This window comes from Aplidium turbinatum, chromosome 15 (assembly GCF_918807975.1).
Source record: "Aplidium turbinatum chromosome 15, kaAplTurb1.1, whole genome shotgun sequence".
Classification (NCBI taxonomy): domain Eukaryota; kingdom Metazoa; phylum Chordata; class Ascidiacea; order Aplousobranchia; family Polyclinidae; genus Aplidium; species Aplidium turbinatum.
In genome coordinates, this window is record NC_137486.1 from 5156931 (window position 1) to 5175129 (window position 18199).

At 38.0% G+C, this 18199-nt stretch overlaps 1 protein-coding gene and 1 non-coding gene across 2 annotated transcripts in view; one reads left to right on the plus strand and one right to left on the minus strand.

Annotated features, from left to right (window-relative positions):
- Window positions 1-556: 556 nt before the first annotated feature.
- Window positions 557-764, plus strand: LOC145784904 (small nucleolar RNA U3). Its single transcript, XR_014291072.1, has one exon. It is a non-coding gene; the product is annotated as a small nucleolar RNA U3 (small nucleolar RNA).
- A 2191-nt stretch (window positions 765-2955) lies between these two features.
- Window positions 2956-18199, minus strand: part of LOC145784715 (uncharacterized) — a 41183-nt gene continuing 25939 nt past the window's right edge. Inside the window, exons 11-20 of the mRNA XM_082596571.1 lie at window positions 12869-12986; window positions 11937-12054; window positions 10731-11406; window positions 10081-10296; window positions 9571-9749; window positions 9114-9187; window positions 8457-8581; window positions 7817-7950; window positions 6398-6556; window positions 2956-5862 (exon numbers count right to left, since the gene is read on the minus strand). Coding sequence (XP_082452697.1) covers window positions 5367-5862; window positions 6398-6556; window positions 7817-7950; window positions 8457-8581; window positions 9114-9187; window positions 9571-9749; window positions 10081-10296; window positions 10731-11406; window positions 11937-12054; window positions 12869-12986 — 2295 coding nt within the window. The 3' untranslated portion in view covers window positions 2956-5366. The remainder of the gene's footprint in view (window positions 5863-6397; window positions 6557-7816; window positions 7951-8456; window positions 8582-9113; window positions 9188-9570; window positions 9750-10080; window positions 10297-10730; window positions 11407-11936; window positions 12055-12868; window positions 12987-18199) is intronic.

Consider the following 18199-nt stretch of genomic DNA (forward strand, 5'->3'; position numbering starts at 1 on the left):
CGCTACGAATCTCAAGTAAATGTTAGTGACAATGCTGGAAATTTTTACATTTGAATTACAGGATGTATATCAGTGATTGACACATCATTGTTTTTTGTTGACTTTATTTATCGAAGGCGTTTTGGAATAAATGGTGTCCGGATTTCATTACGTGATGACGTATAGAGTGACCGAGAGTCGTAAACGACTGAACGTATGATGATGATGGATTTCATTAAAGATGGAAAAAAACTTACTCCAAGGCATGTTTAGCATGTATGTAATGGCCAGAAATAAAAACAAACTGAACTGAAAATAAAGTTAGCTTGGACAGACCACAGAACAAGAGGAAGTCATAATCTACTGTGAATTTTGTTTTAGCAAGAATCAAAGATTAAAAATAGCCAATTGTTTTATTACAAAGACCCCACACAATAAGTAGAAACCAAGATGTTTGTCTTTTCCTGTGGATTGGCATTATTTGTAATCTGGCAACACTAAATGAAAATGTTGTTATGCTACCACAAACCTTAGAACTATTTTGTAGTATACTAACGTTTTTCGTGCCTTGGAAAACAAGATCATACTTTTAGGGATTATTTCTATAGTGTGCATCTTGACAACGTCACTCAAAGTTGACAAAATCTCAACTACGATGACGAGACGAAGGGTTTTCCTCTGAGCATGAAGCTTGGTTGAATCTTCCTCCGGGGAGGTTCACTCCTTGATGAGTGTTCTTAGTCGGCCTTGGTTGACCGGGAGGAGGGAAACTCGTTCTGAGTAGTTGCTCAGTTTTTTTATTCAAGTACAGGTAAATAAAATTAATTGTTATCATTAGCATTAAAAACACAATCGCAGCAAATTACTATTTATCAATTACTTTCTAAGAGAGAAAGCAATACCTATAAAATTATTTGGTGTATTTGCAAGAACACATGAATGAAGAGATTTGGTTTTTGAGAATCAAGTCAAAGACGCAGTTAACTTATTGTAATCGCTTTCAATTGAAGCATCTCAGCGCACGAACTTTTGGGTTGCAAGATTGTGAAATATCTTAGTTTATTGAAACCAGTGTTTCCACTTTTAGGGAAATTTCCCTAAATTAGGGAAATTTGAAGTAAATTTTTGGCTGTAGGGAAATTTTTAGGGAATTGCTTGTTTTAGGGATATATTTAGGGAAATTTAAATTTTACAAAACGAAATCATTTTTTTTTATAAATTAGAATTTGGCTGGTAATTTAAAAAAAAAGCTTTAAATTTAGGTTTTTCAATTTTATTTTGAAACACTGGAATTTCGCAGGAAATTTTCAGGCCAGGAGTCAACAAAGTTGAAAATTTAAATGGCCTTGCACTGATTCGCTACGGTATAGAATTTATCGAAGCTGGCTGCTGCGAAGTGCCTTCAAAAGTTCAAATTGTGTTTTAGGCAGCCCATTTTTAAAAACGTGTTTGTTTAAGTATCACTTGTATTTTGTTGTAACTTTTTATTTGGTGGAGTCTTCTCTGACATCAAAATTCATTTTTAAAAATGCCCTTAAAATAAGAAGTTTAGAAAACTTGTTATATTTTTAATTTCTTTTCAATTTTATTTTTCATTGCTGGCACAAACATGTAGTGAACAGCAAAGTAACAAAAGGGAAACTAGCAAATAAACAAAACGTAATTTGCCGATGCTTGACATTTGTCACATTAAAAACAGGGAAGCTGACTCAATGACTGATTTTTTTTGTTGCTTCCTGTCTGTTGTGGTATCTAGATGGTGCTATCTTATTCATATTGTATATAATTGTACCGTACTACTCTCGCAACAGACAAATTAAAGTTTTCTCTCTGTAATATCAATGAATTGATATTAAATGGCTCACACAGTATGAAGAAGCAAGAGAACTCAGAACAAAATGTTGGCTGGTTTGTAATTGTGTATATTGTAAATGCATAATTGTGGCAGTAGCAGATCCCGAAACAATTGGATAATTTTAAAAATTTCTGTTGATTGAGCGAGATTCTTTTGTTGTTTCATTTTTTGTGTGCTTATCAAATTCTCATGTGTATCTATCATTCGTTGTTTTTTTTATCTGTCGCTACATATAGACCCCTGGTTTTTTTATGCTTTTTTCAACACATGTTTGTTCTTTTATTTTAGGGAAATTTTTAGGGAATTTCAAGGTTTGATTTAGGGAAGTTTAAGCAAACTGTACACTAAATTTAGGGAAATTGAAAATTTGAAAGTGGAAGCACTGATTGAAACACGGACGTCGCTGCGGTTGAAGCTACGAGTCTGTGTTGCCGCTTTTCTTCTGTTGTGTCTAGTTTGTTAGGAAGGCATTGCGCACTGCTTTCAGCAAGTCGAGAAACTATACAGAATGCAGACAAATACGAGATGATGAAATTGCAAGTTTCTCTGCGTTTATTTCATCCAGTCTACATGTTCAAAACAGGGGCGGATCTACCGGGTGGGCCTGGTTGGTACAGGCCCACCCAGATTGACAGTGGGCCCACCCAAAATCAGATTCATGAAAAAAAAACATATTAATGTTTAACACTAGAACAACCAAGTGGCACTGAATTGTCTGTGGCATCACTATTTCACAGCATTTGTAAGAGACAGTGGCGTAGCCAAGGGGGGGGGGGGGGGGTTTGGGGGTTACAACCCCCCTTTGGCACGCGTGTGACGTCACGATATTGAGAATGATGCTTTCAGTCTAAAAATAATTGCCTAATTGCATCAAAAGAGCAAGTTTTGCCAATACCAAACATCTCAGCCAGGAATTAGCAACAAGAAAACATAGAAACTTAGCTTTATTTCCGAAAAATGCCGAAGAAAACATGATCTTATCCTTTTGCTATGCCACCAGACACCACCATTTTACAGGAATATTCGTAACCACATTTTTGTTGAAAATGCTCTCAGAATGCACCAAATTCAAAGTAATTTTTCAAAATTTTCTGGGGGAGGTCCCCTAGACCCCCCGCCGCTGGGTCGTCAAAACCCCCCCCTTTTAAAATTCCTGGCTACGCTACTGGTAAGAGATATTCGGTAACACTAAGTTTTGTATGCTGGTTCGCCGTAGCATTATTGGCGAAGGCACACCAAAATATTTACTAGGCCCACCCATAAATTACGTTCTGAATCCGCCACTAGTTCAAAATAATGGCAATGTAAGAATTTCTAAGCAAGAACACTTTCTCGTGTAGACGCACCTTTAATGTATAAAGCCGCAGCTACAATAGAATTGTCAAAGCTCTATTGTCTGTGCAGCTTGATCATACTTACTTCAGGATAGGAAAATGATTGCAATTGTATTAAAGGTTTAACCGCTCTACCATAAGATTCTGTAACATCCAAAATTGCGATAAATGTTAATCACAGTGTTGTAGGTTAGCTTTCTTGTGATTAAATGAGGATCAAAGTTAGATACAGTATTTCAGTTCAATTAGCTGGCCAGAGTTGCCAGGTAATCCTGAAAGATTCGGACATTTTAGGACAAAAAATGCAAAATATGTATGGTACAACACTTCACTGATATCACAGGAAATTGCACAAAAACAATAATGTCCGAACTCCGAATGGCTTGCTAGCCGTCGTATACAGTATGTAAATTTAGGCCAATTTATCTTTTTTGCCCAACTAGAATGCACCAAATAATGCCTAGAATGCCTTGCCCAACTAACAGAGCGAAGATTTCGCTTGTGTAAATAAATCTCTCTACTAGATGTATTTGAGCGCAAAGCTGCAGTCCGCGTGAGGTACGTTGCTCAATGCTCATCCCAAGAGTTGAGCCAGCGTTACTTGACTTAACCTTTCCTCGTTCGTCAACAAGTGAAGCAAAACAGGGAACAAAATCCACATGTGTTGGGAATTGCAAAGCTAGCAAAATTCGTTCGTTTTAAATCAATTAAACGTTTTCATAGTGTTTTTCATTACGTAATTTGCTGAAAATTTGTGGTCATTTCGTTGTTTCCCCATCAGTGACGTTAGATTAATATTATAAGCGATTAATTGAGTTCCGCTTTTAGCAGCATGATCGTTGAACTTCACAATGTGCTGTAGATACTAACGACCTGTTTTAGCCAATGTTGCAGGCTAAAAAAGTCCATTTGTGGAGTAAACAACGGTCATGCTTCTAAAAGCGAAACTCAATCTATAGAATAACCTTCGTCTGAGCCACGAAACCCTCGCTTAATCGGCTTAAACAGGTCGTTTAAAATGTGTTGCCATAAATAAACAAACTTGAACAGGAAAGATTTTGTCAGCTGAGAAACATTTTCATGAATAAGTCTGAATAAGTTGAAACAAAAAATGTATTGAAGCAAACATAAAAGACACATCTCGACTCGCGCAGTCAAGTAACAATTTTATAACGAAAAATTGCAATGTGATTTACTTTGCAAATGAAATTTATCAAGTAGGTTAGGCATAGAAATGCGAAGGTATCAAAAAGGCACTTTATTTCAAAAAGATAAGTTTGTACTTTGACACCAACACAGTTAAACATCAAACCAGTGCAAACAGATAAATTTTGAAAATTAGACTTACGTCGAAAAGCTTTCCCAACTAATCCCAGTTAGAAACCACACAATTAAGTGTCATTCAAAAGCACGCTACCTGAAAGAAGGTTTAGCTGTGATACAAGCATATTTGGAGAAGTTTGAACGGGGGAAAGGCGGGTGCTGACACAAACTGCGAAGGTTTGCAACAACCCAGAGAGCAAATCAGTCGTTTTTTACATTGATTCAATGATGATTCAATGTAAAAAACGACTAATTTGCAAACTGGGAAAGAAAAAATCAAATAAAGCAAGAGGTAAAGGAAGAGAGCTATGGACGCCAGACGAAGCTAATGAGAGAGAAACTACTAAAAACATGTAAAATGACGCATAGGGAAAAAGCAGTGACGTCATTTCCATACAAGACAGGAATCGGTGAATAGCGGAGTTCACAAATACCTACACATCAAGAAGTCTGTCCTTCTATTGCATCGATTCAACGTCTGCACACTCAAAAAGGACTGATTTGTGAGCTGGGTGGCACACTGAAAAAAGGCGAATTGCATGCCTTGCACAAAATGCTTATCAATTAGGAAGTTTACAAAAAAACAAATGAAAAGGAAAAATTATCTCAAAATATGCAAGATTATTGAACTCAGCTTCTGCAAAGACGGTCTGATTGTGGCACCTTGGTAAGGATCCAGACAGTAAATTAAGCGTTTTTTACATTGATTTTACATTTACGTTGAATCAATGCAAAAAAGGGTTGATTTGCTGTCCGGGGATGGGTAACACTGAGCGAAAAAATATGAAAAGTTGTTTTAGGTAACAACAGTGCATGCAATTAAATACAATACATCAAAGATATTAACACAGTGTAGTTCAATCACACAGTGTAGTTCAATCACATATTAAATCGCGTAGTTTACAATCTGGGTCCAGAATCTTGTCTGCTCGGAGTAACTGCATTTCAACCCGTCGCAAATTATTAACAATGGCGGCCATTTCTTGTGTAGCTGTCTGCTGTAACAGAGGCACATGCGACTTGGACAAACTGACATGTGCAGAGCCACCGTGCAAAACTGAAATTTTTCCTGCAACAAGGTCTGCAACTGAAGAAATTCGAGACGATAAAGCACAAACATTAGACAACATCAACCCGTCTAAGGCGTTCCTTCCGCTATGCCATGTTTTTCGAGGCTGGGCTTTCGGCGAAGAATCGAGAGCAGTTTTCCAGCAGGCTTGACTTTCAATTTCCGATGGTCCGCTACCAGTCACAGCGCTCAGCGAAGAGCAGTTGCCTTCTGCAGACTTAGTAGCAGGAAGCTGAATATCACTTGGAAGATCGTGGCTCAGTCGAGCTATTTCCTTGCTCATCTCTCCGTCAGGTGGCGACCTGGAGTCGTAACATGGTTTTAGAACTTGCTAAATTGTTGCCGCATTGTAACAGGCAAACGTGACATAAGAGAAGCTGTGCGCCTTAGTGGCATCCACAAAAACAAATGCTCAGATCTACTTTCAGAAATATAGCGAAATCAAAGTGACAATTTAATTTTATTTTTCCTTGCTGGGGCGAACATGTAGAGAACGGCATAGTACGCACACATCTGGCACCAACAAAAAGATGACTAAAAACAAAAGGTTTGAAATGTGCATCGAAAAAGCAGTGCTTGGAAATCACTGTTGTTAATTTGCCACCAAACCTAGGAGAAAGAAAGAGAGACAACACACACTCACAACCAATCTCATATCAAAACACTGCAATTAAGTTCAAGCCAGCAGTTGAGGGGGGGGGGGAATTATCTTGAACTTTCTGTTTAACCCGTTACGTTAAACAACATAAAAAAGCGAAAGATTTTCTATGCCGGTATCTTCCTTTCAAAGACCGATTAAAACTTGGTTCAAACAATAAGTTAGCATGCAAACACTACCTGTTATGAGTGAACGTCTTGTCTTCAGCCTTGTCGTTGTTGTTTTGGTCAACCTCTCCATCGTCGTCTGATCCTGACGTGGTCATGCAATCCATGGATCCGTAACCATGGTGATTGTCATGTGGTGAGGTTAAGGTTTGGCCATGAGCTGTTTGTGGCCTTAGAGATTGGGAAAATTAATGTGGCGAAGATGAGAAACGCAATTTAGTTAGATATCGTTTAATTTCAGAATAAAAATTGATACAAAATGTCATGAAATACGCATACAGTCAATCCCGCATACCAAAAAAATGTCACAGATCGGTATAAGTTTTCTTCTTTCGGATTGTCGTTAAATACTAGCTAAGGCACGGGTCAGTTTGCCACTACCTGGTGGTGTTATGGTCAATGGAGACGAGGCCTTCTATTTCATGAGGTGGTCTGTACAGCGGGGTAAGGGTGGGTCCCATACTTGAATCCAAGCATCGGGGGATGAGACGATAAGGTTCTCTTTACAGTATACGAAGCCTTCAGCATTAACGAGAGTAGGGTGGCCAGTTCCTTTCTCTCGGCCGCCTTTCCTTTAGCAACTACCCTTACTAAATTTATTACACCCTGGGTAGAAGTGCGCGGTGTTTTTCAACAACCAGCTTAAGCCAGGAGTCGAACCAGGATTGCATGATTGGAAAACGAGCGCCTTCCGCTTCGCCATGCCACCACCATGTACAGCAAACAGGCTAGTGGTGAAATGAAGACGGTGGTGAAGTGAAGATGGCAGGCCTGATTACATGGCCTGCCGTCTTTACTTCACCACCCTCACATTCAATATGGTGGCACTTCTTTACCGAGTTAGTGCGCAGTAGCTTACTTAACAGGGACGTAAACTACAAGTTATCAGAACCGTCAAAGAACCTTGAGAACTCAAACCCAGCTAGCAAACGTCGACATTGTTAGACGTTGAATCAATCTTTTGGTAGCTGGAAAGCAGATTCTTACGCGAGAAATTTATTTGATTAAACATCATACACAGGATTGTGGTGATTGATGTGCGATTCCAATCCTAGTGTGGCAAAGAGTTAACCAAGTTATAATTCCTATACTGTTTTTATGTTTTGAATGCCATATTCTTTAATTGAGGTATACTGATTTATAGGCTAAAAAGCCTATCTTTGTAAAGAGGTTAGATTATTTTCTTCGCATACTGAAGTGTAAGAGCTTTTTACAAAGTTCTAAGGGGTAATTTGAGCTTTAAACGGCAGTTAAAGGGGTCCACGGGATAAGAAAAACATGAAAACCATTATACTGTAGACCAAAGTTGCTTTAATTTTGCTATTTATTCCTAAGCAAAGCCGGGTGGTTACCTATCGAGATATTTATGGTAAACAAAATCTTTTACAATCTAAATGTTAATGAAACTTAGCACGGAAATTTAAAAAATACCTTTTAATATCTCGAAGTCCGTGTAGGTTTCTTCGCGGGAAATCTGCACTTAATTTCCGGCTGGTCCGAGTTTCGCTCTCCGATGATTTGCTGTCGCGGCTTGAGCGTAGTGATGAGTTGATGTAACCTGCCGACTAATAAACGGAAGCAAGCATTAAACAGTAAAATGTAAACTGCTGAAATATGTAGAGATCATATGGCAAGGAACAAGAGCACAAGTCAAGTGTGCATGCTTCATAGGTTGAATCCTCAATTAGAGTCTAAAAGAATGGTCCTTTCATTGAAGATTGATTTTCGAAAGTGCTGACAATTCTGTTGGCAATGTGAGAAACTGAGGTTATTTGAAAGACATGTTCGCATATAACAACAAAAACGGAGCTTCTGAAATGGAAGTAAATTATTTACCAAAACCACAAATCCCACCACATATTGTCAACCCTACAAAAGTTGAAGCGACAAAAAGCTGCGTTGGCCTACCAGGCTTCATTAACAACATTGCAACTGACCAAGCATCCCTTCCTTACCAAATTGATTTTGTGTTGACATATTATGTATGTTATTAGCATCAGATATATTTCAGATGTACTGCGAGATATCAGAAATCTTTGATCACAAATTGTAAAGGCCGTTATGAACGAACCTTTCTTCGTGGAGGTTTCGAATAAATTTCAACGTCAGATGGCTCTGCATCTATCCCGCGTGGCATTCGACGGGAAAGAGGCTTGGACAATGCATCCAACCTCTCCAAGCTCTTCCTCCTTGTCACTGCACAAATACTCGATAAAATAAGAAAGCAGTGCGAATTATGCAGATAATATCACATTGTAATTAAATTAAACAATAAATTCTACTAATACTACAAAAAGTGCTCAATGCCAAACAAAAAAGCCAAGTAAAGTAAATTACATCAAATTCAGTGACTGTTTTCTAATACACTCCACAACCTGTTTCACCCTTACTGGGGATCATCTGATGATGTAGTATGAAAAGTAGTAACTGAGATGAAAGTAGTAACTGAGTTATATTTAAATTATAAAGATTAAATGATATCTATAGGTACGGAACAAACCCTAGGTAGTCGCTAACAAGCAAGCCTCAGTGTATACCAAGAACAAATAGTAGCCAGTGCAAAATTAAGATAATTTTGACCCAATAAACGACAAATCAACGACTGAAAATCAACGCAAACAGAGCCCAGACAGCAAAATCCGTCATTTTTACATTGATTCAACGTCTTCAGACGCTGAATCAATGTAAAAAGTGACCGATTTTGATAATTGAATGAAAGTCCACTCACATTTGTTCTTTTGTGGCAGTTCTTTGGGAAGTGACATTGTTGTGATTGGTGAGGCTGAAGCGGCTCTCTTTAGTCTGTGGAAGAATACATTTATAGTTGGGTGTCATCTGGCAACATTGTGACGTCATTAGACAAAATAACACAAACGTACCACCGAAAAGCTTAGTTCAACCCAAATAGAATGTAACTTGCAGTGGTTCAAAGCTATTAACAATTTACACCTAAAGATGCTTTTAAAGAAACTTTTTTTTCAGAAACTTTTAAAGTATGACCACTGACCAGACACATTTACGTTAGACACGCCGTTCTTGTGATCTGGCCTGATCCTTGTCCAAGCATTGGGTTCGTGTACCGTTAGCACAGTACAACATGTGATAAACGTTTGCTTTCCACATCAAACGTATTAAAGTTGCAATAGCAAGTGTTTGATGGCAAATTTGCATATTACAACATCTACCTGTATTTCTCGGTTTCTTTTGCCTTATGTTGGCGCAAGACAGTCGTCCTTGTTAGTTTCAAAGGCAGGGACTCTGCATCAGAATGGACATCGGTAGTGTGAGGCCTGCCTTTCTTTGAGCGCTTGTCACTTGCAGATGTACTGCGGTCGTTGTCCGAAGACAAATCTGAACTGGGGAGCTAAAATATATTTATATTAGTGCAGTGAGAAAAGTATTTTGAAACGTTGCATGATTAAGGTACGATTTGAAATTGGCTAAACGCGTTAAAACGTAACAACTTCATGAAAGCTGCATTACAACTGTAACTTTTATAGCCTACTATAGTACACAGTCAAGTTTCCTAAATAAAGTTTCAAAAAGACTGTAAAGCTTAATGTGTTTCTTTGTCGTTTTTTTTTGACAACTTCAATCAATATTCAATTCTGTATTATTGCTCCGCTTTACAGTCTTGAGCTTTGACAAAGTAAACATTCAACTAAAAATAAAGTAAAACCAACTCTTTCGCTTACTTTTGGTGATTCTTTATTTAACTTTGAAGTGGCAGAGTTGTTGTTACTTAGGACAGGTTCATCCAAGCGATTCTCCTTTGTCTTACGCGGTTTCGAACGGCTGCCGGCAGCTTGGTGGTTGTGGAGGCGAGGTGGATTATCGATAGTATACTTACTTGTAAGGTTAGCAGGGTGTGATTTGTCTGCAGACTTTTGCGACAAGTTTTTCGAAACTCCCTAAAAATGTATGCTTCTTGTTATATTGTGGTGGGAGAACTGTCATTCGGGCGTAACTTTGTGGACATTTTGTTAGATGTTACCATTAAAAAATGGCATTAAATGTTGAGTTCTTAAAACATCACAACAAAGTATAAATTTAAAATAATCACGTAGTACCCTTTACATTACACATTGTTATTGCCACTACATTGCTGTAAAAATGTACACTTAAGCATTTAACAGCTTTGGATCTGTTTTGAAGGTGGTGGGATGGCGCAGCAGATAAGGCGCTCGCTCTCCAATCATACAAACCTGATTCGACTCCCGGCTTAGGCTGGTTATTGAAAAATACATTGACGTGTCTAAGATGTCTACAAACGTCGAATCGATAAAAAACACGAACGATTTTGCTAAATGAGATAATATATTGAATTGATTGTGTCATCACAAACCTTTCTAGAGTTTATTTTAGGATGAGAATCTTCGTTGAAATCATCCGCTTCTGCGGAAGATAAGGTAATCTCCGATGAGATGCGAGGAATAAGCTCTTTTGGCAAACCAGGAGAGTCCTTGATGAAACTGTTAGATCGGAAGAGACGAGCAGGCTCTGTCACATCCGGGACTTGAGACACAGGTACAACTCCGCTCGGTTCCGTCTTGATGAAGCTACTTGATCGGATGAGAGGAGGATCAGGAGAAAAGTCACAAGAAGACGACGCTGATCTACTGGAGGATACAGGTCGCTTATTGGTTGAAAGAGAAGGGTTATGAAAAGATTTTCTTGATGATGACTGATTAGGGATGGAGTGTCTCTGCCGAGACGCATAAATATCTCCCTCGCTTTTACGACTCCTATTTTCCATCTTATTTTTGTCATTCGTGGTAGGTTCATTTTCCTTTGGCCGGTGATGAAATTGTTCTTGAAGTGCCTGAAGAGTCATCGCCATCTGTGGATTGCTCATCTCAAAACTAGTACGTTTTTGTGTAGCAGGGTGATTCTGTACGTCTTGCTCAATAGCGCAACCTATCAGGTTGTGTTGTTCATTTATCTTTTCTGCTATATGGCGCTTCTTTGATGAACTGTGCCACCGTTTTTCTATTTGAAAGTTATCCTCACTTTCAGAAGTTCTGAAAAATAAAGAAATCGTACAGCTCTTTGTATAAACATAATGCACTGCTTTCAGCAGTAACGACTTGAATAAGAAATGCACTGGAGCAGACATTGAAGTAGATTTAAACCTTAAACTTAATGTGAAATGCTTTCTGAGTACATTGCATAATCCTCAGTTATTATAAAAAACCCGGATAGAAGGAGAGTGTCCGCCCCCGCTCGATTTCCCGTCGAGTCATGACAGGAGTGACGCATACCTGTGATAGGTTGGGGCACAAGTTCGCGCAGTATCATTATATCAGTCATACCACATAAAACAATCAATACAGGCGAACATTGCACTTGCAATTATCGATTTATCAATTTTCCCCTCTCCAAAAAAATATGTCGTTTGCCACTTAGACTAATATACCACGATAATTTATAGAATTTAAAAATCGCTGCAGGAAAAAGGCCATTTTACCACCGGTAAGAACAGGCCGAATTCGGATGATGTTTATTCAGTACCGGGCTAAGGTCAATAACTGAAGAGGAAAATTGGACTTACTCGTTTGTATGTTTCTGGTCTTGCACAGCTCTTTGTGCAGCTTTCACGGCCGACAGAGGGATGGCCGGTAGTGACCTTCTGATGCGTTGCCCATCAGAACCTGATCGGCTCATGGTGTCTGTGCGATGAAAAAAATTGTTGATTGAAGCAAATTCACCACTGCATTGACAGTATGGATGTTCACACAGGGAAGGAAAACTGAAAAATTTATTTTCGCACGGAACAATCACTTGGTCATAAGCTATTCGGCGTTTTAATTTTAAAGTACAACTAAGTACAAATATTTAAGTAGTTGAACTGACTGGGATACAATTAGAGATACAGCACGTTGTAACATAATGTATTTACAATAATAATTACAACAAAAATTGCCACAGACAAGTTCTACGCTACGTCGCTACCTAAGGTTTTACACACAGCAGATAACAATCATCAGGCTCAAAAGTTATTCAAATAAAGTAGATAGTTCCGCGCCTGATGATAGTTATCAACTGTATATGAAACCTTAGGTAGCGCAAAACTTGTCCGTATCAATTTGGGTGTGCGTGTTTTGGCTGTGCTTGCTTCATTGAGCACTTCATTTACAACTGCTGCAATTTATCTCTGGAATATACACAACAAGAAATAAAGATATTTTGTCAATAGACGTGTTCTTTAAAACCTAAGACATCAAGGAAAAGCGCAATTAATTCATGATAACTTTGTATTTTGAAATAAAAATCATGAAATCTAGCGTGAACAAATTAAGCGACAAAAAGCTGTTCTTTTATAAGCGTACAGTGAAATTATAAGATAGCCCAAAAATCAGTCTTCTCATATTGATATAAAGTCTGCAAACATAAAAAAGTGAATCGCTGAATGAACATAGCTGTAAAAAACACAATATGCCACGTAAAACTAGCTGCAACATATTGATGTAATAAGATACAAACCTGTATCTTCGTCGTTATTGGTTTGTTCTACTGGTATTGGGGTAACCTGGTGCTTTCCAACCCACTCCTTTACCCAGTTAGACCGGAGCTCGCTTGGGTCTGTGGTTGCTCCTCCAATCTACAACAACGGATGAAGAAAGTCCTCTACTTCACAGCGTGTTACAACAACATAAGTCTTATGCTTATGTATTTGTGAGATTTCACTAATTCTTCTTAATACCTGAGTTTGCAATTTCGTTTGTGTGAGAAGAGAACGTGAAAACATATCCAGCAAATTAGATTCAGAAATAATTAAAAAATCGAACAAAAAGTTGCCGTTGAAAAGTAAACTTCAAACTTGTCCCAAACAACGTACAGTAAAAGCAGGCTATTCATGATGTCAAGGCGTTGCAGCATTGTGGCGTCACAATAGCGATATAACAATCAGCTGACAGCACGCGGATGGTTGACAAACTAGTTGAATACGTAGAGGAAAAACAATCGGTTCTGTTAAACATAATTTATGCATAAATTCATGAAACGATGCCAAAAAGATTCCTTGATATTGTTGAAACACAGCACAATACAATACTGTACATTGAAAAAGGTCTTTCAACACAATTTATTTTATAAAAGTTGACTGAAGTTGTTCAAGAGACTAAATTAAATTAAGCTGTTCTTCAAATGACATCTGACTAGCAATACCCTTCCCACATGAGATATCAAAAACGATGTCAACAAACTAAAATCAGCTGTAACAAGCTACAACCAGTTGCAACCGCTTTTAACAACTCATGGTTAGCCTACACTCTCTAACAAACGCAATTTACAAAAAACTAACTTGAGCTGCTGTTTGATTGCACCAATCTTATCAAACTAAATCTAAGACATGCAACAGCAAAGAATTGATTGTGTTAGGTTTGTTGTGTTTCACCGGTATCGACATTGAAGTGACTTAAAAGGACCTTTTCATCAATTCAAGACTGACAAAGATGTTTTGATAAGAAATATCTTTTGACAATATTTAATTCACCGGCCGGAAACAGTGTCAAGATGATAGGCACAGGTGCTTCATGAAATGCACTCAAAATAGTTCGAATACGCGAGATTTCTATCTGATAACTAGAAAAATCTACAAAAATCACAAAAGGAATAAATTGAAATAATAGACTACAAAATTCATCATATAATGAAAGAGATGAATGGCGATCGTATAGAAGTCAAGTGTGGGTAAAGTGTTAAAACTTCCAGGCTAGAATGGAAGTTAGAAAATAGTTGGAAAACATTGCAATCACTTCGCAAAATTATACTGCTAATTCCGCACTTAAGCAAACACAATATTTACGTTGCGAAGACTTGATATTTTTATCACTAGTCAGGACGACCTGACGAGTTAATGCAAGTCCTCATGTGGTCCTGTTTAAGGATCCCTTGCACTCGGAGCTTGATAAACCCAAGGAACTATTTACCCTGCCAAACTGAGTTTTTTTTTTCGCTGACACTTTTCGGTCATTTGTCCGAAATGACTTGAAAAAATTCGGTCATTTTTTATTTATTTCGGTCATTTTTTCTGATGAAAATATTTCCTTTCAAGTAGCTGATACAAACCAAAATTTGCACTTCCTGACTAGCTACAACATAGGCGGCAACTTTTTATGCTGTATTGATACATAATACAATAGATGAACTAGCGATCCGCAGCAGGACAACATTTTTTTAATGCAAACCGCAACAGCTTTGCGATAAATAATCACTAGAACGAGTAGGATGCTACAATTCCACACCAGACAAAATCTGTCATTTTTACATTGATTTAACGTCTGCAGATGTTGAATCAATGTAAAAATGGCTGATTTTGCTGCCTGCAACATAGCAAAAATCTACTATTTTGTATCGATTCAATGTCATCAGATGTTGAATGCACCCAAAAACAACATAATTTGCTACGTAGACGGAGCGTGCGTTTAGCTTTATGCGCTTGCAAACAGACTCGATGTTGCTTTCGAAAGTCGAAACCTCTACAGTGAATTGTCGCGGCAGTGAATCGCTCGCTGTGAAAATGAACTTGAAGTCTCGGCACGACGTAACCACCAACCAACACAACAAGGGCTGGTGCAAACCGCATTGCGCACATGCGGAATAATCAACGCAACAACGGACTCGCGCAAACTGCATGGCGCACGCACGACCGTTGCCATAGAAACCCGATCAAAGGCGGGAATATGCGCATCTTTTGTTTCATCTGCAACACGAAAACAGGTCAGTCATAAAGTTGAAAGCAGGTCAGTCATAAGTTGCGATATTGTAGTGAAAAGGGAGCTATGTCAAGTCGAAAACTTAATCAAACGTCTCTCCGTAACTATTTTTCAAGGGCTGTTTACGGATGTCAGCAACTTTTAAATTTATTCAAGGTGACGTGCTGTTGAATTGATGTAAACGTGAATGATTTTACTTTCAACAGGTACATTTTCAAGCGTATAATCAAGTTAGTATTTGCATTCCATTTTCAAGACATTGTCATTCCATTTACAGTATACCTTTTACTTTTTAGTAAACCTTTTCGTCTCTTGTTTCATGGTAATAAATCTAATTCGTTGCTAAACTTTATGTTGGGCTTAGCTTAAAGAATCGCAGTCCATCAACCGCTAGCCTACGCAGACGCATGGCATGTGTTTGCTTAACCGAAGTGGTCGAGTTTTGTTTATAATAATTAACGGTAGGTCGAACGTAGCGGTAACTCCGAGTGTGGCAATAAAAGCAATCCTAGTGTGACGACATAATTATGTCATCCATCTGCGTGACATTTTACTGAATTTACGTTGCTGCTGATGAAACACGCTTTCGCCCCCACGGCCAAAAAATAGTTAGGCGCCGTGTTTTATCTGAGAAAACTTTCTTCAACGTTCATCAGCGAAACTCAACCTTGCAACACCGGATTTTACTATATATTTTTCGGACATTTTGACCAAATTGACTATATTTTTTTCGGACATTTTGCTAAAAAATCGGTCAATGACCGATAAATGACCGAAAAAAAAAACCCAGCTGCCAAAGTGGCATTTTTTACATCGTTTCAACATCTAGCTATGTTCTAGCGAAGCAACGCCTTGCCCGAGAGAATTTGTTCACTTTGTTCACTGGCGTCTACAGGTAACTACAAGTCGCAATTACAAACTTGCTGCATACTGCACTTTCAAACAGTGTTAAAGAAAGCGTTAAAATAACTAACTCTGTTGTAATATATTTGAATAAGATGCCGAAAAAGCCTCCTTTATGGTAAAGAAAAACTTTATCATAAATTGTAAAAGTTTCTGGCATGAAATGTTTTATCTACTTGAAACCGCTATTAAACCTTGTGAAATTTCAAATAAAGCATACGGTATACGTTATTTTTCGTTGGTTTCAAATTCAGTGGAACCACATACAATGCACGACTATACAAAACAATATCTTTTGTTGTAAGTTAAAAAACACCGAGCAAGTTTGTTTGCAACTGTTGCAATCTATTGTAATAAACGCTGTGGTATACTGCGTGACAACTGCCTGTCCCTACGAAAGCTCGTATTGTCAATATGGTGTAGAATTAAACTACCAACATGGAGGCAGCAGCCAAAGGGAAACCCAAGCAGTATAAAGTTGACCGGCACACGCATTTGTTTAGCCACCTAACATGTTTGGTATATATATTTCATATGTTTCCTTCGTGAACTTTTGTGCTTAATATCAGAATCCATAAACCCTAACGCAAAACAACAAATACCAATTGTTGTTTCAAGAAAACTATGGGTGTGTGGTGACGAGGAGAAACAGCCAAGTAAAAACACCTTTGTTTTCTTTTATTTATTCATTATAACATCTGTTTAATCAGCCAGTACAATGGGGAGAGTCGTGAAAGGGTTTTTGCCAAGGGGATTGGTTGGTAAATAGTCTTTATTCATATTTCTATCAAGTTAACCAATAACAAGTTTGTTTTTCATACAGTGCGACTTCTCGTCTTTCGTGAGGGCACGTCAAAGGAGGGCCTTAAACAAACCACAGCAGCAACAAAGAAGTTGAAACAGTAGCTTGCTAACAGCAGGCTTAATGTAACAAAATAGAATAACCCAAGAGGCGACCAGAAAACCAACACAATCTCCCACATGCCAATCTAACCACGAACATATTTTATCAACATAATGAACACATGGTATCGGATTGTGATAAGTTGACGACCTAAACTGCTAAAAATTACAAATTCATACCACTCAAAGTTATCACCTCATCAACCAAGGTATTAACCAAACAGTAAAGTTTGTCATTTTTAAAGTGCTTCAACGTCTGCACACATTTCAACACAACTTTTAAATCAAAACCCAATTTATATCTCACATTACTATTAATGACAAATGGATGGATATTTATGCAATATTCGACTAAACAACACTTCATATCACCAATGTTCAACTCGTGTTAATTGCGGGCAACAATTCAATAGCGGTCACAACGCAATCTTCAACAACCAATGGCACAAAACCACTGCTCTAGAAAGATAACATGTAGAAAACTTTCGGAACTTGAAGAGTCTTATCTTAGAGTTAGCCATAAAACTTACGTTTTTATATTCAGTATAATTAACCTGTTCTGGTACTACACTTTCTGCAAATGCTGTTATCTGCAATCACATCTTACAATCGCCTGCAGCTGATGTGAAACATTGACTCACGAGACCACCATATTGCCCCGGTCAAACAACATGGATACAGAGCAGAGTGAAATTTGATAGGAACACAATTGTGGGCAATGAAATACGAACCTTCTTCGCCAATATTTCGCAACAATATACATAATAGGGCGGAGTTGGATGTGTTTCAAACCTGGATAACTTTTTGCTGCCATTTCGTGGTGTAACAGTATTAATTTTGTCAACAACTAGGGCGCACTTTTCAAATGACAGCCACGCCAGTTGCACTCTTAGCTTTGTAAGACGACAACGCTTCTACACATTAGTGAAGGTGTGTCGCTTTGAAAAAATTGCACAATACAATGCTTTATTTTATTAGCATTGTATTGCAGTTCGAAATATTAATTGTGTTCATAAACTTTTCATTCTAGTCACTGTCTCCCACATTGTATGCTCAAATGTATCTATCTTTCCACAAAGAAATCAAAACACAGAAAAAGTAAACAACCACAATGCCCGAACAGCAACAGAATTACATTATTGGTGTTGCGAGTAGAGCGAGCCAAGTTCCTTCTCAAGACAAAAAGTAAAAAATAATATAAACACATGATATATAACATGCAACTGGCTCCCAATAGTACAGAAAAAGATATGTAAGCTGATCACGACAATGGGGTTTATTCTTCCAAGCT